Consider the following 23730-nt stretch of genomic DNA (forward strand, 5'->3'; position numbering starts at 1 on the left):
ACACATTACTTCTCAATGCCCCACCAAGAAAACCATGATTATGAGGAGCCAAGACATTTATAGTAGCCAATATGAGGCTACTACTTCACCTTCCTCTAGTGAAAGTGAAGAAGCAAAAGGGGAAGAATCTAGTGAAGAAATCTACCCCCATGAAGAAGGAAAACCTTTAATGGTTAAGGAGGAGTGTAAGAAGGTAAGTGTCTCCTCCAAGAGGTTAGCTAAGAAGGAAAGGCATTTTGAAATAAAGACAAATATTAAAGAAATTTCCCTTCTTAGACAACCTCCACATTTTCTCTTTTGTAAAAAGACACTTGTTAGCATTGCCACACCTCTTGGGCTTGAGTTTATTCCTCTAGTAAAGGAGTTGTTGGATGAGGGTTTGGTTCGCAAGAGCTTAAATCCTTGTGCTTTGTTGGTGCCCAAAATAGGTATTACTAGGCACCAAATCCCTAAAATAGGTGGTATGATGAATGTTTTGAGTGGTGCAACCCTCTTTTGTGAAATCACTCGTGCACCCTACAACTTCATGATATGTGTACATAGGGACTCATTAGGTAGGTTTGTTCTTATTTTTAGTTTCAATACAAACTTAGGTACTCATATGGGACACCTTAGGTTTGTCGTAATTTTTTGTAGGAATAATCAACATGAAAATAAAGAAAAAAGTATGTTTTATTCCATTAATTTCCTTAACTTTTTAAATAGTGATCAAGGGCTTCCCATGGACCCTAAGAGAATAAAGGTCATTCCTGAGTGGCCTACTCCACCAAGTATAAGGGAAATTTGGGGCTTCAATATCTTAACAAACTTTTACAAAAGGTTTGTCCCATATTTTTCTATACTTGTAGCACCACTCATTGAGTTGGTGATGAACTATATTCTCTTATGGGAATATGGCCAGGAAAGGGGTTTTCAGTCCTTACTGTACTCTAACATACCCAACATAACTAATACATATGTTTTTATTCTTTTTACAGGTGTTGAGGAAAGAATTAATGAGTTTCAAGAACCTTGGGATTTGAGGTCAAATCCTTTTCAAGGGGGAGGGAATGATGCAATCCTACCCCGCAAGGGTATAGGATAGAAGACTCCAAGTAGATTGGGCCAGAGATGCAAGAGAAGGCCCTAGGATTCTTATGAGTCTTAGGGTAGATTTTGGGCTCATGGGCTAAGTACGAGCCCACTTATCTTTGTAAATATTAGATTAAGGTTTCATTATTTTTGGGCCTTGTATTTAGGGCTCCATAATGTAGGTAGGGTACCTTAGAAATATAGGATTTTTCAGCCCTTGTATTTTAGGCCACCTAGACTAGTTTTTGTATTAGGGGTAGTTTTGTAATTTCACATGCACTAAGTGAATATTTGATGTGTGTGGTTGGAAATAAATTTAATTGAATTGGTAGAAACTCGATCCAATTAAATTCTAGAGGGGGAGGTGAGCATTTGTTTACTACACCCCATTGCCACATCATATAGTCACACTTTGTGCATGTTCTTCATGCTTTACATGCCTCATGACACCTAAGCACACTTAGTGGAGAATCTTGGAATTGATCTTGGATTAGTGGGCTGAACCATAACTAAAATTCACTAATCATAATTAGTGAAATTTTGGCTCCAAAGTTTGGCACCACAAATTCAAGATCAATTCCAAGATTCTCCACTAAATGTGCTTAGGTGTCATGAGGCATGTAAAGCATGAAGGACATGCACAAAGTGTGACTATATGATGTGGTAATGAGGTGTAGTAAACAAATGCTCACCTCCACCTCTAAAATTTAATTGGATTGAGCTTCTAACAATTCAATTAAATTTATTTCCAACCACACACATCAAATATTCACTTAGTGCATGTGAAATTACAAAACTACCCCTAATACAAAAACTAGTCTAGGTGCCCTAAAATACAAGGGCTGAAAAATCCTATATTTCTAAGGTACCCTACCTACATTATGAAGCCCTAAATACAAGGCCCAAAAATAATGAAACCTTAATTTAATATTTACAAAGATAAGTGGGCTCGTACTTAGCCCATGGGCCCAAAATCTACCCTAAGACTCATAAGAACCCTAGGGTCTTCTCTTGCATCTCTGGCCCAATCTACTTGGAGTCTTCTATCCAATACCCTTGCGGGGTAGGATTGCATCAAAGTTTTTTATTACAAGGGTGAAAGAATATCTTGTACTATGAAAAATTTAAGAAAAAGGTTTCGAATCTATTCACCGCTTCTAGATACCTATTGGTGGTTCAAATGCAGTGTGTCCTGCCAATGTGAACTAATAACGCTGCAAGTATCTAGAGAATGTTGGTGACAATGGATAAGTTCTATTGGTCTAATGGCAGTGCAAATATTTAGAACATATTGACAGTCATGGTTAAGCTCTAAGGATCACCATTGAATATTCATGAATAATAAAAGCTTTTGCTTGGGAGGAAAGGAGATACCATGTGGAAGAAACTCACACATAAGAGGGAAATTGTTAGAACATAAGTGTTATTATGAAGTTCCCCATTAGAATAAATGGACAAGTTAAACAATATACAATTGAGAAAGACATGCAAACTTAATGTCTTAAGGTTTGGGTCGAAATATGGTGTTAAACTTACTAGTGTGGTTTGATCGTGGACCATTGGTGAAGATTTGTTAGAGTTTTACCCCCTCGTATTCTCAATTATTTTGCTTCTTGTGAGAATATAATAATGTATGCTTTTGTTAAGCAATTAAATATAAAATATGGTGTAGTAGGAATAAATTTCAGGTTAAGTAATTGAATCATAAAAATAGCAATGTAGGGTGGCATTTTGGCATAATTATGAAAATTGGCATAAGTTGTACATTGTATAAAAGCTAGGTTCATTTGGAAGCTATTTTTGGCCTTTTAGGTGCTTTACTACATATTCTGCAAAAAAAATTATTATAAGTGCTCAATTAAGGATGTAAATAGAGCCTAGCCATGGTTCAAGTTGTTCAAATATAGAAAACCAGAACAAGTGAACAACCATGTTAGAATTGAAATTATGTAGAATTTGTTTGTCTTAACACTGAGAGCTTGTTTAGAATGACTCATTTTATACCTATTAGGTGTTCTTAGGCACACTTGTCAAATTTCATTAAATTTTGTGTCTATGTGCATGTGCATGTTTATTTGCTTTAGAATTCCAATTTCTTTTGATAACACCTTTTATACACATTTCTTGTATATATCTTAAATAGAGCTTTGTTGCAAAGTTTCATATTAAACATAACCAAATTGCTAAAATTAAACAACTAGTTTCCAATGATAGCCTAATACGAACCTCAAACAATGAGCTCAAATTAGACAACCCAATAATATACTCAAATTGAGAAAAGCTCATCCCAAAATCTTTTTTGGATTAGATGATATGTACTAAAGGGTAATTGTTGAAGCCTTAAACCATTTTGATTCTATGGATCCAAATTGAGCTTCAATTAATAAGTTCAAATTCTTGAAGTTAGAGAATTAACAATATGTTCCAGAGTTCGACATTCCTTATGAATAGATTTTAGCCAATTTTGCAGTGAAGTTAACACCACCATCTACAAATTAAGGGGAAAAGGAATGTATTCTCTAGGTATGAATCCTTAAGTTTTCAGAGAAATGATGTAGGAATCACATTGGATAGATCTAATGGTATTTTGTTGGAGTAGTCATTGAAGTGTGACTTCAAAGTAAGTAATAATCAAAGAGCATATGAAGCTCTTACAAATGGTATGTTGATAGCGATGAAGATGGAAGTATAAGAGTTGGCCATTCCGTGTGACTCGTAGTTGATCATAGGACATATTGAGAAATTTTCATACATTAGATCCCTAGTTATCCAAATATTTCACCAAGGTGAAGATATTATATGAAAAGATCGTTACATTCAATCTATCTTATGTACCAAGACAAAAACATGACCATGCTAACATGGTCTTTAAGTTAGATAGTACTAGCTAAGAGGCCCAACAATAATCGACATTCAGTCATTGAAGAGACTATATGTAAACCGAGCATTGAATAGAAATAAATGTTTATGAGAAGAATAACTGTCGAATGACAATATTGTTAACATTTCTAGAGGAAGACAAGCTTCCATGCTAAGATGCTCTTTAAATTGGACAGTACACTAAGAGGCCCAACAATAATCGACATTCAGCCATTCAAGAGAATATGTAAACCACCGAGCATTGAATAGAATGAAATGTTAATCAGAAGAATAATTGTTGAATGACTCTATTATTAACATTTCCTGAGAAAGACAACCAATTAAATGATCCAGAAAAGGCAACTAGCCCTAGTTGTAGTGAGCAACTTCCTTGACATGATACTTAACTCACCTTAATTAAATAACTTATACTTGTCCATTATTGCTCATCGAGATCAATTAGTAACATAATTTTTTAGTATCCGATAATTATTAAGAGAGCCTATAAAATAGGTTTTAGGTATATATCAAAAGAGATAATCAAGCATGTTGAAGTTGAAATATAAAAATAAAATCTCACATTGGATATGAATAAATAAGTTAAGTAATATATAAGTGAAAAAGACTTATAAACTTAACTAATATCTTAACATTTTGGATTAAAATATGTTATATTTTCTTATATAGTTGCCTCTTGGCTCATTAATGCCATATGATGGTTCAAATTATCACATGAGACTATACATAGACCAAACTCCCAAACATAAGCGGGCCATCCTATAAGGAATCATACTAATAAAAATAAAATGTATAACCTAAATCCTGCTACTTAGCTAGCTTATCAAAAACAAAATCCCATGCTTAGCTAAACGATATGTATTGTACAAACTTCCATGATGACCTTTGCGATTCCAGGGTACCATGCTAGAGATGTGGATCGATCGTGCCGTAATTTTCATACAAACAGCACATTCCTTGTTTAGTGCTACGTTGGTAATGAACGCAATAACCAATGCATGCCCTTTTCCATGAAAATTGATTTTGGCATGCTACGTTCTCTCTCTTCCAATGCGGCTACTTCTACTAATGAATAGGTAATGACCTAGTGCAACTTAATTTTAAGAAGCTAACTTTCAAATCAAAATAGGGCACGTGTAAAGTTAAAGTGCATTTCTCACACATGGCAGCTTTTGAATGCATGTCATGTGTGGTGTCCGTGATTGCAATATCATCATAAATTAGCTAGTGACCTATTGTAGCCAAAAACAAGAGAAGAAAAGACACAGAAAATAAAGACATGGAGGTTTAACTTAGAACTTCATCAAAAGGTTATGGCCCCTTTACCTTGTGGTCTAGTTGGTGCGAGGAAGGGGCACTATCAGTCTAGCTGTTGTCTCATCAGATTCGTCCTTAGTTTGTGAATCTATTTTGTCAGTTTGTAGTTTTTAATTGTTGCCTTATTTTCTTACGTTGGGCCAATTTTGTTCAATCCTCTATTGCTATTGCTAGGTATATAATATTATAATCAGTTTTTACTTGAAGACATATGGTTTATTAGCTGCAGAAGACTCTTGTGACTTCGACCCAATTAGTTTTCAGAATCATGATATAGTTATAATGAAGTAAAAGTTATTAAGTATCATGTCCCAGGGGAATTAAGTTTCCTAGAAATAACTCATTATATTAACTCTATTTTAATACTTTTTTATATAAGGAAAACTTATATTAATTAAAGAGTATAAGGAGTACTCTAATGTATATGTAAAGTTATATCCATCAATTTGAAGAAATATATGATATAATAAGAATATAGAAATTAATAAAAAGTATGTTTACTCTATTGGATTGTAAAAAGAACACAATTTGTACTTTTCATTGTTTTAAATTGATGTTAAAAGCCTATTTTTTAATAGTGTTAAAAGAAAAAATATGAGAAAAATATATATCAATAGATCATATTTAAGCATGTTGAGAATGATTATTCATTGCATGGGGATGACATATATAACTCATGTAAATTTTAATTAATATATAGAGTTATAGGAGAAGGTAAAAGAAAAATTATGAACAACTTTTAGTTTCTTAACAATGATTCTAAAGCCATTGGTTAATATTTGCCATATAAAAAATATTAGGAAATGAGTATGTTGGGGCTAATTGGAAAGAATTTGAGAGTGTATTTTTCATTCATTCTAAAGTAGGATTCGTCTATATGTTTACTTCTAATTAGCACTCATGTTGAACTCTATTTTCTGGTACACCATTTATTCTACCTTCTACATATGCAGGAAGCTATCACATCTTCCTCAACTTGCTTGGGAGGAAACTAAATATAGCACTCTATCATGTAGACTCCAATGACAAAGCTAGCACTAGATTTGCATTGGAAGAGTCCGCAAGGTCACACCCCCAACCAAATGGAAAAAGAATTTCAGTTTTTAGTGGTCATGTGCCATCATGAAATTTTTTAATTATACAAGTACTACTAATAACACTGTTTTATATTTTAACATCAATTTTATCAATTAATTATTAGTGACAGAAGACGGATAAAAAAATTGGGAAATGGACTAAAACAAAATGATCGTTAATATATGTAATTATATTAACTAATGAATTATAAGATTGTAATATTTTATTAAAAAAATTAAATTTGTATCCAATTTCAAAAAAAAAAAAATGAGGAAGGAAGAACATATTAGACCTACCTTGTCCTCCTTGATATTGTGATGGTTTTTAACATTTTCTTGCGATTTGAAACCTCCAGAAACATATATCACCAAAATATAATTGGTTTTAAAAATCAATTTTCTATAGATTTTTATTTATTTTTTCTTTTTTATTTCATCTATTTTTTTTATTTTTCTCCAACCAAACACCACAAAAATTCTCTATATTTCTTGTATATTTTCATGCACCTTTTTCTCTACTCCATATTTTCATCCACTTTATTTCTTTTCTTCAACACATGACCATTGATTTTTTGTGTCATATAAACTGTATACCAAATCAATTTTTAGTTCGAATCAATCTATTCCGTGAAATTTTTAAATCAATGCTTAATTAAAAAAATATAATCTATGTATAAATGAAATAAAGTTATCAAGTAGTACTGTTTTTAGATAAGAACCTATATATAGCTTAAAAAACGAATATATATATATATATATATATATATATATATATATATATATATATATGTACTTTTACCTAATTGGTATGTCCAAGTATATACTCATCAAATGGAAATATAAATGTACAACTTTTTTAATGTTGTGTCATGTCTATTTTACTATAATATTTTTTATTATAAAATTTAATTATCATTTCAACCATATACTCAATCTTCATATATACGCACCCATACATATAAATGATTGATGTAATTAAGGCTATGTATGATTTAAAGGATGAAAATGGGGAGAATATATAGAAATGTTTTTTTTTTCATTAGAGTAGAGTGTGAAAAATATGAGTCTCACAAAAATAATACAAAACTTATCTCTAATATTATTTATCTCTTTCATTCCAAACACAGTCTTAACTGTCCCAATTTTAAGAAACTACAAGAGTACAAAATTAAAAGGACTAAACGGGGTTGCTGCAATTTCTATTTATCTCATTTTTCCTAAAGGAAAAAAAAAAAAAAGCTCGTGCCATAACATTTTGGATACATATTAGTCTTATAAGTCTTAAAAGATAGTAAAGATATGTTCCAAATCACGATCCTTTCAGAACAATGATTATCTCCTACAAGACTAATAATGGTGTTCCATGAATTTGTTACACCGTCAAACGAACATTTGCTTAGAACAATAATTGAACAAAGTTGTTTTGAAGCTAGACAAACCCCACATGTACTCCATTCACAGTGTCTTAGCATATACTTCCGATTTCGTACAAAACATTCACATCAATTTACAACCAATCTTCTATAGTAAACGCGGATTGATGGATCGGAGTGAATTTTTGTTTTACCACTTTTCTTTGCACACAAAATTTTCCTGTATTATAAAAAAGACGTCTTGATTATGAAGGTGAGGGAAGATTGATTATAAATTACCCTGATGTCAACTTTTAATATGAGACTTTTTTTGTATACATTATAAATTCTAAAGAGTATTTTCTTCAAAAATGAAGTATCTAATATAGAGCATGTGTGATGGATTTAATTATATTTAGGTCTTGACTATGGTTAACTGTCAAGAAGAAGGCAGGAGGGGAGGTGGTGGTGATCACAACTCAAATCTGAATTCTGAAAAAGTGGTTCGCTGTTTTTCGTTAATCATGGCAGATTATTGTATAATAAAGTTATTTTTAAGAATTATTAAAAATAATTTTTTATTTTTATAGGAATAAAATTAATATTTTAAAAACTTTTCAAAGATGTCATACATATATATTTTACCCATATTAAAATTATGTACGTACGTGTAACTTATACGTTGGGGGTTTGTTTTTCTTGGTGCAAGAATAAAAGCAAAGCAAGTTTGTCCCACTATAATTGAGCATGCGCCTTGGTTGAGGTTGAAGTGGACTTGACTAGATATCAAAAAGAAAGAAACATGATCAATGGGAAAATATGTGTGGTTCTTTGAAAGGAGAGAGAGGGATGGCAGCTTTTACTTTAGAAAATTTTACTCGTTTGGAACAAATTTAGGGGAATCGCTGTTTTTCTTGAGGGAATAGACGGAAGTGGCCCAACTGTGATGGTTATGTTATAGGGGTTTTACGGAATCTAAACTAAAGGTACTTCCAATCCATGCCATTACCATCACCCAACATTTACAGCTCAAGTAAATATATTTATTTTTATCTGTCCAAAAAACACTAAATATATTATCTTTATAAATAAAAATATATAATTATTTTGTGTTACTTTTTCTTTTTAGAAAATAAATTGTGCACTAATAATATAAAATAATTTTCTACTATTTTTTAGAGATCTCATGACTAGTGACACTCTCAAAATAAAATATATAAGTACATATAACTTTCACCTTACAAGTCAATTGTAAAAGATTGAATTAGATCCATTGGAAATGTTAAAGATGATATCAAAATCTATTTTAGATCTACTGTACCACTCGTTAGTAAACCGTTATAAGACCATAAAAAATGTCTAGTTCTACAAAATTTACCATCGAAATGTCTGATCTCCGGCTTGAGAGGCTATTAAGAGAATGTCGGTGTAATGTTTTTGAACATATAAGAGGGTGCTTATGTAATATTTTAAACTTAAACGGATTAGTGTAAAAATAAAAATAAAATATTTGTAATTTGATAAAAGCTCAAAGTGTATTGCTATAATTTGATCAAGTACTTTTCAATGCAAAAACATCATAGAATTGTTTAAATTCAAAATCAATTTCAAATTTGAAATAAATTACTTAACATAAAGTTTTTCTTTACAAGAAATTCCTTAATATAAAGTTAAGCATATAAACTTTCTCACGTAAAATTACATCTTTGATATTTACCCTTAATTCTAATTCACTCGAACATACATTTTTATATATATAAAAAAGATAAATATTTATTTTAGTCTTTAAAAGTGTAAGACAATGATAAATTAATCTTTGAAAGAACCAATTTAAATACTTATTTCTAAAAGGTGAATACTTAATTCTAATTTAAATTTAAATTTTCAAGACTATTTTATCATTAAATTATAATATTTAAGGATCAATTTAATAATAAATTATATTTTCAAAGACCAATTTGATATTAAGTTACACACAAAACTAATGTGTCACACTATTTTACACATTCAAAAATTAAATATTTCACATATTAATTTATTATTCTCTTACACTTTTGTGAGAAAAAAAAAATATTTATCCTAAAAAATCATCAATTTCAAACCCCCATAAACCCCCACTTCCTCGAGATTCTCACATTCTCAATACTTTTGGTTTAAAAATTTTGGGGTTTGGAACTTTACTGAGTGGCCAAACCCACGGAGGGAATGTTGGATTCTTCATAGCCCCAAGCACACATTATCCATCTGATACATAAGCTAATCAACTTATAGGTCAAGTTTTTTTTAGTAATTCAACACAGCACAAAACTTGTAGCTTGCAAGTGCCCATACCTAGGCAAACAGATACTGTCACTAATGAATAAAATACAAAAGAATTTTGGCGATTTTACACCAAAACAAGGGATAAAAAACGTTGTGGTGTTATGTGAATTTGCATAATGTTCACTTACACTATTAAAATAGCATAATCTCTCTCTCTCTCTCATGGTCCAGAGTGTTTTATTTTTTGGCTTTATTTACTTTGGTGTGAATAAATAATTGTTAAAAAGCTCTTTCTGTTTCCTTGGCATGTGCAAGATTAACACACAAGTGAATTTCCCATTCTGCCCCTGCCATATTCTCTCCCCTTCCATGTGTCATTCAAATTTTAACTTCAATTGGTTCATTTTAAGGCCATAACAACACATTATCTTGTTATACAAAATTGGCTCAATGGCAGGGCAAGCTATGCTAGTTCCCTTTATATTACCAAAAGCCTGTCTTATTTTCTTGGTTTCTGACACAAGATTTTTGGTGAATGGGATTCTGGCACTTATTTTTTTGAAAATCACTGCAGAAGAAAGAACACTCATTTGAGGGACTGTTATAGCCTCATTATCTTTATCCTTTAGCACTAAAATACCATCAGGTGTTTCCAATACTTGTAATTGGTTCTTAGATATTCTTCCAATCCAATTGAATGGGGAAACCAAGAAGAGAAGATGTTCTTTGTTTTGTGCTTTTTTTCTGGTTTTGTAGCTTTTCCAATGCCTTGCTTTCTCCAAAGGGTGTGAACTTTGAAGGTAAATATGAACTTTTGTCTTTCATAGTTTCACAGATTTGTAAAAAAAGTTTAGCATCCTGTTCTTCAAATCAGTTTCATTGAGGAGAATTTTGAACTGAGTCTATATGTCTCTCTTAATGTAGTGCTAGCTTTAATGGGCATAAAAGCTTCTCTTGTGGATCCTCATGGTATTCTAGATAATTGGGATGAGGATGCAGTTGATCCATGCAGCTGGAACATGGTCACATGTTCCCCTGAGAATCTTGTTATTAGCCTGTGAGTCTCTCTTCAATCTTCTTCTACATTTTCAAGTTGGAATGTTTGCAAAACAAAGCTTAAAATGTTGAAGATTCCACAGAAAAATTGTTGACACAGTTTGATGAGCCTGGTTCTGCTTTGTGTAGGGGCATTCCCAGTCAAAATTTGTCTGGCACACTATCTCCAAGCATTGGAAACCTAACAAATCTTCAGACTGTGTAAGTAATCTTAGAAAACACTGTCCATTTTAGAATTCTCAAGATGGATTCTTCTTACATTTATTACTTCCATTAATACTAAGTTGGGTGTTCTGGACCACTTTTCAGGGTGCTACAGAATAACAACATAACTGGACCAATCCCTTCAGAGATAGGAAAACTTTCCAAGCTCCAAACTCTTGATCTCTCTGATAACTTCTTCAGCGGGGAAATTCCCCCCTCTATGGGTCACCTGAGAAGCCTCCAATACTTGTAAGCATAAAGCATTTATGAGCTATGATTGAAGCTTAGAATATGTCATATTGTCAGTGTAACCTAACATGGTTTCTTAAATGGTTTCAGAAGGCTTAATAATAACAGTTTTGATGGACAATGCCCAGAGTCACTAGCTAACATGGCACAGCTTGCTTTCCTGTAATCTTCATGACCATTTTTTTTTCTCTTCTGCTCTAATTTTGTTGTTTGTATTTCTAAACATGATTTGTTGTTTTTGATCATCAATTTAGTGACTTGTCCTACAACAATTTGAGTGGCCCTATACCTAAAATGTTGGCCAAATCATTCAGGTAAAACTTTATCTCCCTCCCTCTCTCTCTGCTCTTGATCCTTCACTTTGATGAAATTAATTAATGTATTTCTGTGATTGCAAAATACAGAAGAATTTTGTGCTGACTTCAAAATTCTTCTTATTCCCTTGTGTGGTTTCAGTATTGTAGGAAACCCCCTCGTTTGCGCTACAGAAAAAGAAAAAAATTGCCATGGGATGACACTTATGCCTATGTCAATGAACTTGAACGATACTGAGCGTAAGATCCTTTTAGAATTGCTCATGAATTTTTGAAATTGAATGATTTTTCCTTACATCACTTTCCTTATGTTGCATTTTGATACATTCTGCATAATGATTGTATTGTTGATAGAAAATCTCTTTGCTTCCCTAGATGCTTTGCCATCAGGCAGAAAAAAGGCTCACAAAATGGCCATAGCCTTTGGTTTAATTTTGGGATGCCTCAGCTTGATAGTTCTTGGTGTTGGACTTGTTTTATGGAGGAGGCACAAGCATAAACAACAGGCATTCTTTGATGTTAAAGGTATATTTCCTTTAGCAAAAACCTTTAATTGAAGCTTAAAATTATGCTATACACAAGCTTGTGCTAGTGTAACATATCTGAAATTTTTAACATATTTGGTCCAATTATAATAATTCCTCCAATTTCTGTCTAAATTCTGAATCACTATAGACCGGCATCATGAAGAAGTCTACCTTGGAAACTTGAAGAGGTTCCATTTAAGAGAACTTCAGATTGCTACTAACAACTTCAGCAACAAAAACATTCTTGGAAAGGGTGGTTTTGGAAATGTCTACAAAGGAATTCTCCCAGATGGCACTCTAGTAGCAGTCAAGAGGCTTAAAGATGGCAATGCCATTGGAGGAGATATACAATTTCAGACTGAAGTTGAAATGATCAGCTTGGCAGTGCACAGAAACCTCCTCAAACTGTATGGATTTTGCATGACACCAACCGAAAGGCTTTTGGTTTATCCTTACATGTCCAATGGCAGTGTTGCTTCTAGGCTCAAGGGTAAGCTCAATGGTAGAAATAGTCTCTTTATTTTACAGTCCCTGATAGAGATTTTGAACAAATAGTGATTATTGTGTCCCTTAGGCCTTCTTTGGATTAACTTTCCAATAAGTATTTATAGAATACTAAATAAGAAGGTAAAATAAATTAAGGTTCTCCTATAAATTAAAATCAACTTATTTACTTAATTCATATAGAAGCTCTCTCGCATGATTTCTCCAAAAGCTGAGATACATAAGTTGATTTTTACTTAGGAGAGAAGCTTGATTCATTTTACCTTCTTATTTCCTTCTCTCATAAGTACTTATAGAAAAGTTTATCCAAACATGGCCTTAGGATAAAACAAACATGCATTTACTAGCTAATTTGACTATTTGAGTGGCTCATTCATGTACCAATGATGGATATTTCCAGGTAAGCCAGTGTTGGACTGGGGCACAAGGAAGCAAATTGCCTTAGGAGCAGCAAGGGGACTACTATACCTTCATGAGCAGTGTGATCCAAAGATAATCCATAGAGATGTGAAGGCTGCAAACATATTGCTTGATGACTATTGTGAGGCAGTGGTAGGAGATTTTGGATTGGCAAAGCTTTTAGATCACCAAGATTCACATGTCACAACTGCAGTGAGGGGCACAGTGGGGCATATTGCACCAGAGTACCTTTCCACAGGGCAATCTTCTGAAAAGACTGATGTATTTGGATTTGGTATACTGCTTCTTGAATTGATCACTGGCCAAAGGGCTCTAGAATTTGGAAAAGCAGCCAACCAAAAAGGAGCCATGCTTGATTGGGTAAGCTTGTTTCCCTTTGAAAATCATCATAGTTCTTTTCCCACTTTGTTAAGTTGAAGAGTATTTGTGTGTTTGGATGAACATTGGCAAACTTGATTTTACAAAATTAAATTAATTTTTGTTAAAATCTTGTTAAGTTTATTTTGAAAAAGTTGTCCTTTATTTTTGTTAATTTTTTCAAACGAAATTTTAAAAAATAAAATGATTATTTTTCCAAAAAGAAAAGGGCTGAACCAAATGTGTGTCAAATATATAGTAAATTTTATTGTAAAATTCCAAACCAATGGTTTTCAGACCATTAGATTTGTAAAGTATGCACCTGTTTATTGTAAAACAGGTGCATGTTGGATTTACATTTTGAGGCTTATGTCTTGCCTAAGTAGCTTCTGCATTTGTTCTTACATGGGATGTGAAAATACCAATTTATGTGACTTTAGAACGTGGGTCCAAACACACTATTAGTCCAATGTGAGTTTGGATTTTGAAATCAAAATCACACCAATGGTAAAAAATAACCAAACATGTTCTTTTCCTTGAAAATCTTCTAAAGTGAACAACTATATATATTGTTGACATTCATTCAGGTAAGGAAACTACATCAAGAGAAGAAGCTTGAGTTGCTTGTTGACAAGGATCTCAAGACTAACTATGACAGAATTGAGCTTGAGGAAATAGTTCAAGTGGCACTCTTGTGCACACAGTATCTTCCGGGCCACAGGCCCAAAATGTCCGAAGTTGTACGCATGCTTGAAGGTGATGGGCTTGCAGAGAAATGGGAAGCCTCACAAAGTGCTGACACTACCAAGTGCAAACCACAAGAACTCTCTTCATCAGATAGGTATTCTGACCTCACTGATGACTCTTCTTTGTTAGTCCAAGCCATGGAACTCTCAGGCCCTAGGTGATTTTTTCATAGTCATTTTTAGTTCTTTTACTTTTACTTTGTTTTTCTTTCTTATGATTGGTTTTTCTAGTTTACTAAAGAAAGTATATGAAATTGAAGAACATATGATAATTGAGTCCATTTGTATGTTGTATGATAAAAGCCTTCAAAGTTGAAAGGGCTTTCTTTTTGTTTTACTTTATTCAAATGTACATATGCTTATTTGTTGAAGATAAGTTTGTAGTGCCAATTTTGTAAAGTTGAGACAAAATGAAAACCTTTACCTGGTTTTCAGTGAAATTAGTGATTAAATGATCTTACTTGCCTTCTTTTGCTCATTTTATTATGTTTCATGCTCAATATAAATTTATTAGAAATATTCATCATTTTACCATTATTTTTTTTCATTTCAGTTTGTAATTTTAATCTATCGATTGGTTTAGTTCTAACGGCTTACGTGAATAGTTGAAGGATATAGATCTATGATCCGAGGAATTGTACATACTTTTCCTCACTGCTTTAAGATGGACTTCTGTCTTCTTCTTTTTTTTTTTTTATATAAAAAAAGTAAATTTTATTAACGAGGATCAGAAGAGGGAAAGATGTACCCATTAACAAGCCTTCAGGTAAATACAATATAAATGTTGGTTTCCAAGTAATTGAGCTAAGTTTTTTGTAAAATATTCATTAAGTTAGACTTTTTAAATATTCAATCAAACTTGTTTATTTAATTAAATACATAAATTCAAGTTTGAAGTTAAGCTCATTTAAAGGATCCAAGTGAAAGCCATAAATACTTAACATTTCGCATATAACTTGATTACATGTATATCTATATGATAGAAAAATTAAAATTATACATATAAATTTCACAATATTCATACCACATGTTTAATACATGTTTATATTTGTAGATTATTATCTAATACTTACGTTAAATTACTCATTTGATCCCTATAATTTCATGGTTCTGACCTTTTTAGTCCCTGTAGTTTGAAAGTGGTATTTTTAGTTCATATAGTTTACATTTTAATTCTCGCCCTCTAGTTTAGAAGTGTTTTTTTAATCCTATAGTTTACATTTTAATTCTTTTTTAGGTCCTGTAATTTAAAAATGATAATAACTAAAAAAATAAGAATCATGAAATTATAAGGACTAAAAAACAACTTTCAAAACTACAAGACCTAAAAAATAAGAATCATGAAACTATAGGGACCAAATGAGTAATTTAACCAATATTTTATTTTGTTTAAGTTATTATTTAGTATTAAAAGTTTTTAAATATTAAATTATTGATAAAGTTAAATTTTAAAAAAAATCACAAATTAAAAAATGATTTAGCTATAAATGAGCTAATCAAGTTAAACTTAAGCTTTAACTTTTTTTAACAAGTCAAAGTCCATATTTTTAATTAAACTCATTTAAATAAATAAATCAAACTTAAATGCTTGAGTCAAACGTTATTTTTACAAGACAAACTTAAATTTTTATTGTTCAACTTAACTCATTTACACTAGTAGTTTCCATGCACAACAACCACCAACATTATAAAAAAAACTCAAGCAATATATTGCGTAACTACTTTGTACATGCTAACAACACCAAGCAAGCATTACCCACCTTGACTTATTGTGAAGACTGCAAAAGCATATTTTCTACTACATTATTTCTGCTGCATCAAAGTCACAAAAATTGGACTACCCCCAAATCATTTCATCCGGAAACCATGTAAGTTGCAGCCAACCCTCTGCACCCCATGTCGAAACGTCATTTTCCCTCTAATGAATATCATCCACGTTAGCCTATGGTGCCTAAACATGCCATAGGATTTAACATCCAAGAACCTAATGAATATTCAAACCCTCTCTTCCTTACTCTAAGTCAATTCCATGACTTGCTTTTCACTGATTCTATTATGTCTAGAGTTTGCACGTGTTTGTTCTCCTATAATGTCCATGCCACTGCAAACCACACCACCCACCAATTATCTGTTAGGAAGAAGCCATTGCAGCCAAGAAAGCATAGTAAATAGTTAGTTAATTCTGTTGGGTTAGTTACCAACAAGTTGTTAATACCATTAGTTTGTTGAGTTAGTTATGCATGTAAATAATTGTAGTATATAAGAGTTGTATGAATGAATAAAAGGCATGCATAAAAGCTTAGAATTAGTATCAGACTTTCTTAGGAGGAGTCTTGCCTCGAACAAAGGCACTACCCCACCCTCTGTCACATAACAACTGTTCCGACCTCCGCCGTCACCATCGCCATGGCTGACCACGGAACCAGAAAGACGACCACCGATCGCCTTGAAGAAGCCGTCGTCCGCCTATCCAACAGTCAAGCTTCCCTCCATAACAAATACGCAGAACTTTCCGGCAAGGTGGACTCGATTCTCAATCACCTCCACCTGCGGTCACCCAACCATAATCATCTCAATTTCAACACCCAGCTCCATCCACGTAATGTAGCCAAATTAGATATCCCGCGATTCTCGATCACCCACCTGCCATTCATGGCTGCCTCTACCTCTACTCCCGGCCATGCCATAACACACCACCCACAACCACCCCTGCAGGAGCCATCCCTTCCTTCTCTTTATGTACATCCAGCTCAATCCATCGGGATTGATTTTGCAAGTTGTAACATCCCAATTTTTCGTAAATAAATTTAAAAAGTTTTTTAGAAAAAAATAAATAAATAAATAAATATAGAGCAAATAATAGGCTGAGTACCCTAGGTATAAATAGTTATGTTAAGTCAGCTGCCTCCTTTTTAGCCTCATTTTCGTTTTTCCCCTTCTCCTCTCAAAATCCTTTCTTTTTCCCGCAGCCCATCAAACTAGTCTCAGAAAAACGACGATCTCGAACCCGTTCACCGTTGGATCGTCGTGAAATTTGAGTATCATGTTCGCAACACAATTCCGAGAATTCTCACCGTTGGGAATTTTGATATCACGTCTGAACTGAGAGAAACACCCTTCGCATTGTAGCCTTTTTCTTTCCCGCAGAAACCCAGAGCTGTCTTGGTAAAACTACGATCCCGGTTTAGTTAACCGTTGGATTATTGTGAAATTTGGATATGTTGTTCGAAATTCAATTCCGCACACTTACACCGTTGGGATTTGCGAGATAATATTCGTGGAGGGAGAAAAAGGAATCGCATGAAGACAGCACAAGTGGAGGTTTCAATCTCTTCTCCGTCGGTAAGGGATGAGTTATTCACAGTTGAGGATTAGTGAGAACATGTGCAGGGATCCTTAGAGGATTAAATTGGGGTTTTATTTTGAGATGTTTATTAAATTGCAATTTTTCCTTTATGATTATAAATAAAATATTGATGTCCTAATGAAAATTGCTTGATAAATGTGCTCTTGATATTTGTATATTTCGACCTATGATTTTGATATAATTGTGTAATATTAGTTAAGGGGTTTTAGTCCTAATGTTGTGATAGTGTGTTATATAAATTGTTATATTGAGGATATGAAATGATGATTCAAATTGTGAGTATGTGATGAATTGTAGAAGAATATGTTGCTTTGAGATTATAATATTGTTATTGAGATTGAGTATAAGTGTAAAGTTGAACATGTGCTAATTTGTGAGATACGTGTAAACATGTGATGGTGGATTGTCACACTATGAGAAGTGAAATTGTGAATGAGTTCTAGTTGTGGATAAGTGTGTAGTTAACACTTGATGTGAAATTACTTGTGTTGTAAGCTATGAATTGTACAATAACCCGACCAGTGTTATCTTGAGAAAAGCGTTGATGCGCAGTGTTAAAGAGAAAATGTAGGTTTCCTATTTAGGAGCCAGTGTTAAATCATAGTGCGATTGTGTTGAACGTGTTTAAAACACGAGTGTAAGGTCGTGGGTATTGTATAATTCATGAGCAGTGTCTGCATGCAAAAATTATTTTAGGGGTTGGACCTGAATCAGGAGGGAGAGGCCCTGACGGACTCTTCGGAGTGTAGGCCTTGGGGGTCACCGGGTTTGAGTGCTCCTTTAAGCCTATGCTGATCTCATATGGTTGGAGCATTCTCGCAAAACATCGTGACCCTGACTGGTCTCCCTATGATCTTACTTAGTGAGAGTGACCTGACAAACCCATTGTGTGGTGTGTCTTGTTATGTACTCCTAAGCGCCCCAGGGTGGTTTTTCACTGACATGGTACCACATTGCATATAGGCTTGAGTCTTAGCATAACTGTCGCATACGCTTGCTAATTGTTTATTATGAAATTGATGTGTTATTATGTCTTGATCAGAGTGTGTGATTTCTGTGTATAGTGATTGATGACTGAAAGGTGTAATTGATGGATGAAAAGTGTGATTGATGAATGACAAAGTGATGAAATAATGTGAGATATGCTAAGTAAATTGTATTTGGCTACTATATGTTGTGTTGTTTCTCTCTAGTAGTTAGCAATGTGATAACTCACTCCCGGTTTGCTGTTTGTGTTTGGATCCTGTGATGATCTTGAACTTTGTGTTCGGGGGAGCAGATGAATAGGTGGATGACTATGAAGAACCTCATGCTAGAGGACACGGGAACACAACGCTCTGATAGGATGTGACATTAGGATATAGGTTCTATATTAATTGTATGAAGACCTTGTTGAGTCGAGAATACTTTATTATTTATTTGGACAAGTTTGAATATGATGTAGAAGAAAATGAATGTGAGCCTTTTTCCCCTTTGAAAGACTTGTTTAAAAAAAATGTTTTAAAAATACTTTTAATTAATATTTGAATTTTTTTTATTCCTTATTAGTATATATGTGAGTGGTAGAGGGTGTCACACAAGTACTCGGCACCGTCTATTAAGCTTGTTTAGTACCACAGCTCTGTAAACCATGTCGCCTTCCATGGATTCCACAGTGCCAACGACACTGCTGGAACATCACCACACAATGGGTCCGAACACCTCACCACGGTGCCCCGGCACAATCACCGTTCCCCGGAGAGCTCGCCTTACTCCCCAAACGATGTCGCAAAGCTTCCACTTTCCCAAGATCGCACCATTCCCAAACGAAGACGTTTTGTCCACAGCACAAACACCAGAAACTTATGGAGGCTTCTCGCGCGTTTTCTCGTCCGACTCATCTCAGTTTCAAGTGTACAAGAGAATGTTGAAACCTCTGGTGGAGGAGTTTCTTAGAGGTAGAAATGGAATGTTGGCTGCCATTGCTAATGGACTCCACAAAAAGACCATCAACTTTGGTGCAAAGAATGCTCTCATTTTTTTTTTATCCCGATGGGACTTTTGCTGCGAATTTCCCTATTTCCATTTTTTTCATTACCCAACACCTTGAGGACAAGGTGTTTTTGATGGGGTGGGGAATGTTAGGAAGAAGCCATTGCAGCCAAGAAAGCATAGTAAATAGTTAGTTAATTCTGTTGGGATAGTTACCAACAAGTTGTTAATACCATTAGTTTGTTGAGTTAGTTATGCATGTAAATAGTTGTAGTATATAAGAGTTGCATGAATGAATAAAAGGCATGCAGAAAAGCTTAGAATTAGTATCAGACTTTCTTAGGAGGAGCCTTGCCTCGAACAAAGGCACTACCCCACCCTTTGTCAGACTTTCTTAGGAAGAGCTTTCTTTGATATTTCCTAATGGTAAGCGCTTATTACATGATGTATATTTATAGCTATAAGGATAGGGGACATGGTCCCCACAACACCAACAGAATTACACAAACGCAGAATACATCACTAGCAGCAAGGCAAAATATTCCCTATTCTAGAAGCTACCATACGATCCTAGTAGTGCGCTGCTTCCCTTCACGTACGGTCACGCATGGGCCTTCTGTGCTACTCGTAACATTCCCATGCCCTTCAAAAACACCTTGCCCTCAAGGTGTTGGTTGTAGGAGGAATGAACTTGGATCCCAAATTAGGATGGGCGTAGGAATGAGTGAATGTCTAGTAGTGGCGCGGAGGCAGAACCGGTCTGTGGCGTCTCGGTGCAAGATGACGCTGCCGTAGGGGGCCGTGTTGTAGTAGTTGTGGCAGTAGTGGTGGCGGACAGTGTGGAACACCTTCTGCAAAACCCTTGGCGCCGCCACGTGATTCGTCACCAGAGGGGGCAGCAAGGACGAGACCGTTAGTGCCGATACGGGTCGCGGCGACCACCATATTGCTTGTGCCGCATCGAGTGGTATCGACAGAGCGGGCACCTCCGACGACAACTCCGGCATACCTAGAGGAACAAGTTACTTCGTGATGTTGCTGGGAACTTCGTCGTCGACGTGGTGGCTGTTCATCGATGAAGAAGATGTGGTGGGTGCGGTGAGCATGGGTGACTGAGTTGCCTTGAGTGGCGGAGGCAACGACAGAAGGGTCGGCGGAGGCGTCGGAAATAGCGGAGGTGGCAGCAGAGGCCGCGGCAAAGGTCCGGGTCGTCGGGGCAGTCGGAGGAGAAGGGCATCCAGTTGGGCGTCGAGGCGGTGTGTAACGGCATCAAGTTTGGCCAAGGCCACCTCAAGGCTGTCCTCGGTGGCTGATGAAGAGTTGTGTGGGTGGTGGTAGGCAGTCATGGAAGTGGCATATGGTGAGTGGCAGCCATTGAAGGCGGTCGTAGGAGCTCCATCCGACGAGTAGTAGCCATGGACAGCAGCCATGGAAGCTTGGTGTGGTGGTTGCTGAAATGAAGGAGGGGTTCTCTCGGGATCGAACAAACTCATCAACCATTGGCGGGTACTCTCAAAATCAATCCCAAGGGATTGAGCTGGGTGTACAAAGGGATGAAGGGTGTGCGGCAATGAAGGTGCGTGGAGATGAGTATGGCAGCCATGGAAGGCTGCCATGGGCTCTCAACGAAAGCACCAATGTTAGGCTCGTAAGCCTGCTGGATTCGAGGTCCAGCACCTCTGAGAGGAAGAGAGAGAGAGGGAGAGAGAAGAGAAAACTAAGGGAAGAGCTTTCTTTGATATTTCCTAATGGTAAGCGCTTATTACATGATGTATATTTATAGCTATAAAGATAGGGGACATGGTCCCCACAACACCAACAGAATTACACAAACGCAGAATACATCACTAGCAGCAAGGCAAAATATTCCCTATTCTAGAAGCTACCATACAATCCTAGTAGTGCGCTCCTTCCCTTCACGTACGGTCACGCATGGGCCTTTTGTGCTACTCGTAACATTATCTTTCTCCATCAATGTCTAAGTCCCCTATTGTTTTAATACCTCATTATAAAAACATTCCCGAGGGACCCAGGAGTGTATCAAAAGGGAGCCAAGTTTTTTTTCTACACAATTATTTAAACTTCTAATAAATAATTATTAGATAAATAATAAGTCTAACAAAATATTTATTATTAATTTATGTGTAAAACTAGATATAAGATCTACTAGTAGAAGAAAATTAAGAAAATATTAACTCAAAAAAAAATTATTCATTTTCCTCAATTAATATTCAAGATTCGTTGGAGTGACATGCTCTATTTCTCTTAGGTCAACCTCTCCACTTCCACAATACCAATACATGATGAATCCGAACATAAATAGAAGAATCATTATCAGAGCAATGTGGTTCAGTGCTTCGAGATAAGGAATTGTCATGACCACCAACCATACGTCGTAATTTTAAAGAACCAGAAATAAACAAAATAGAAGAATGATCCATATCAATACAAGAGAATGAACCAAAACAAGAAAGGAAACAAGAAGAATGATTAGTAATCAGAATAAAAAAAAAGGAAGACTGAATCGTTAGGAGAACCACATCAATACAAGAAGAATGAATCGAAACAATACACATTTTAATTTTAATTTTTAAAAAGAAAATAAAAGAAATGAGAATTGATCAATACACATTTTAACTAGAATAGAAAGCATTACCTACTCTCCCTCGGACAGAACTGAGCATAAAGGCGCATGGGCAAAATGCATAGCTCCCTAGGGGTGGTTATATTTCAGTTCAGTTTAGTTTTACTCCCAAACTGAATTGAACTTTAAAATCAGTTCTTAATAACTGAACTGAATTATTATTTATCGGAGAAAAAAATTGAGTTTGGTTCCATATCAGTTCAGTGGAATGAGAATCATTCTTGCAATACAAAGTTGTATGAGAATCAAAACTACCCGTCAATGTAAATCACACAAGTATGAAACACGGGAATTTATGATGCTTGCGGGCTCACACTGAGTATGTTACTGTTGACATAATCTAGTTACGTAAGAGGACAATGTTGAGGGATATATATATATATATATATATATATATATATATATATATATATATATATATATATATATATATATATATATATATATATATTGTTGAGGATTTTGTGGAGACACCTTAAATTAGTGAGGTATTTACAGTTAGTTAGATAGTGGCCGAGACTTTGATACAGGCCAGAGATTTATTCATATTGTTATATGGGAGAATATGGACAAAAGCACTGGTTTGGGTTCCTTTTCCAAACTATTTACTAGAAGGAGTTTGTTTTCAAACTATTTACCGAGGAATGTGTTTTTATTTGGATGGCGCCAAAGACAGGGACGCAATTTAACTGGAAGCTGACATGTAATATTGAGCTGTTGTGCCAAAAATTTTGCCTAATAGGTTGTTACAGCTGCAGTGACGCAACCACTTTTGGTCAGCATAGGCACATGGTGTAGGGCACAAGTGCTGCACAGGCACAGTGGCGCAAGTACGCACGTGAGGGTGTTGCGCCAACCCTCATGGCACAATACTCCTTACTTCTTCTCCTGCTTATAAATTGAAAATACATGTTGTTCCCTCACTTTCCTCACTTGCAGCAAACACCCCCCCTTCCAACAACTTGCTTCTTCCTGTAAGTATTTTGTTGCTCCCTTCCATCCCAACTTGCTCTCTCTCTCTTTGTAGTTTGTTCTCTCTCACAATAATTTTATTTCATATTTTTTATTATTGCTAATGACACTTACATGTATTAAAATATGTGATATTATGTTTATATTTAAAATATTTAATGAGTACATTTAATGACATTAAATGGCACTTATATGTTTTAAAATAATTATGATTTTGGTTTAGAAATTTATTTGGAATATTAGCTTTTTACAATTTTTTTGTAATATATGATATTGTGATTTTTTTTTAAACTGTCATGTAACTTAATTATTATATGTGAGATCGTAAATGGAATTTTTAAATTGTTTGTGATATTTGTTGTTATTAATAAGGTTTTGAATAAATTTAATTATGTTTGTAATATGCAGTGTATTTGATATGGCAAGTTCATCATCCTCTTCATT

At 34.5% G+C, this 23730-nt stretch overlaps 1 protein-coding gene across 1 annotated transcript; it reads left to right on the forward strand.

Annotated features, from left to right (window-relative positions):
• Positions 1–10375: 10375 nt before the first annotated feature.
• LOC114398401 (protein NSP-INTERACTING KINASE 1-like) lies at positions 10376–14810 on the forward strand. The gene is made up of 11 exons (XM_028360588.1): positions 10376–10755; positions 10880–11012; positions 11141–11212; positions 11321–11464; positions 11555–11626; positions 11719–11778; positions 11921–12018; positions 12154–12303; positions 12454–12795; positions 13210–13589; positions 14174–14810. Exons 1-11 carry the CDS (start codon positions 10653–10655, stop codon positions 14492–14494), a joined length of 1875 nt encoding a protein of 624 aa, XP_028216389.1. The 5' UTR covers positions 10376–10652; the 3' UTR covers positions 14495–14810.
• The last annotated feature ends 8920 nt before the right edge of the window (positions 14811–23730 follow it).

This window comes from Glycine soja, chromosome 19, assembly GCF_004193775.1.
Source record: "Glycine soja cultivar W05 chromosome 19, ASM419377v2, whole genome shotgun sequence".
Lineage (NCBI taxonomy): Eukaryota > Viridiplantae > Streptophyta > Magnoliopsida > Fabales > Fabaceae > Glycine > Glycine soja.

What these genes read in the sequence shown, in the direction of transcription:
- LOC114398401 (XM_028360588.1), top strand. Translation starts at nt 10,653, where the DNA reads ATGGGGAAACCAAGAAGAGAAGATGTTCTTTGTTTTGTGCTTTTTTTC. An exon ending in TGTTGCTTCTAGGCTCAAGG is followed by an intron (nt 12,796 to 13,209) that starts GTAAGCTCAATG and finishes GGATATTTCCAG; the next exon opens with GTAAGCCAGTGTTGGACTGG. An exon ending in AAGGAGCCATGCTTGATTGG is followed by an intron (nt 13,590 to 14,173) that starts GTAAGCTTGTTT and finishes ACATTCATTCAG; the next exon opens with GTAAGGAAACTACATCAAGA.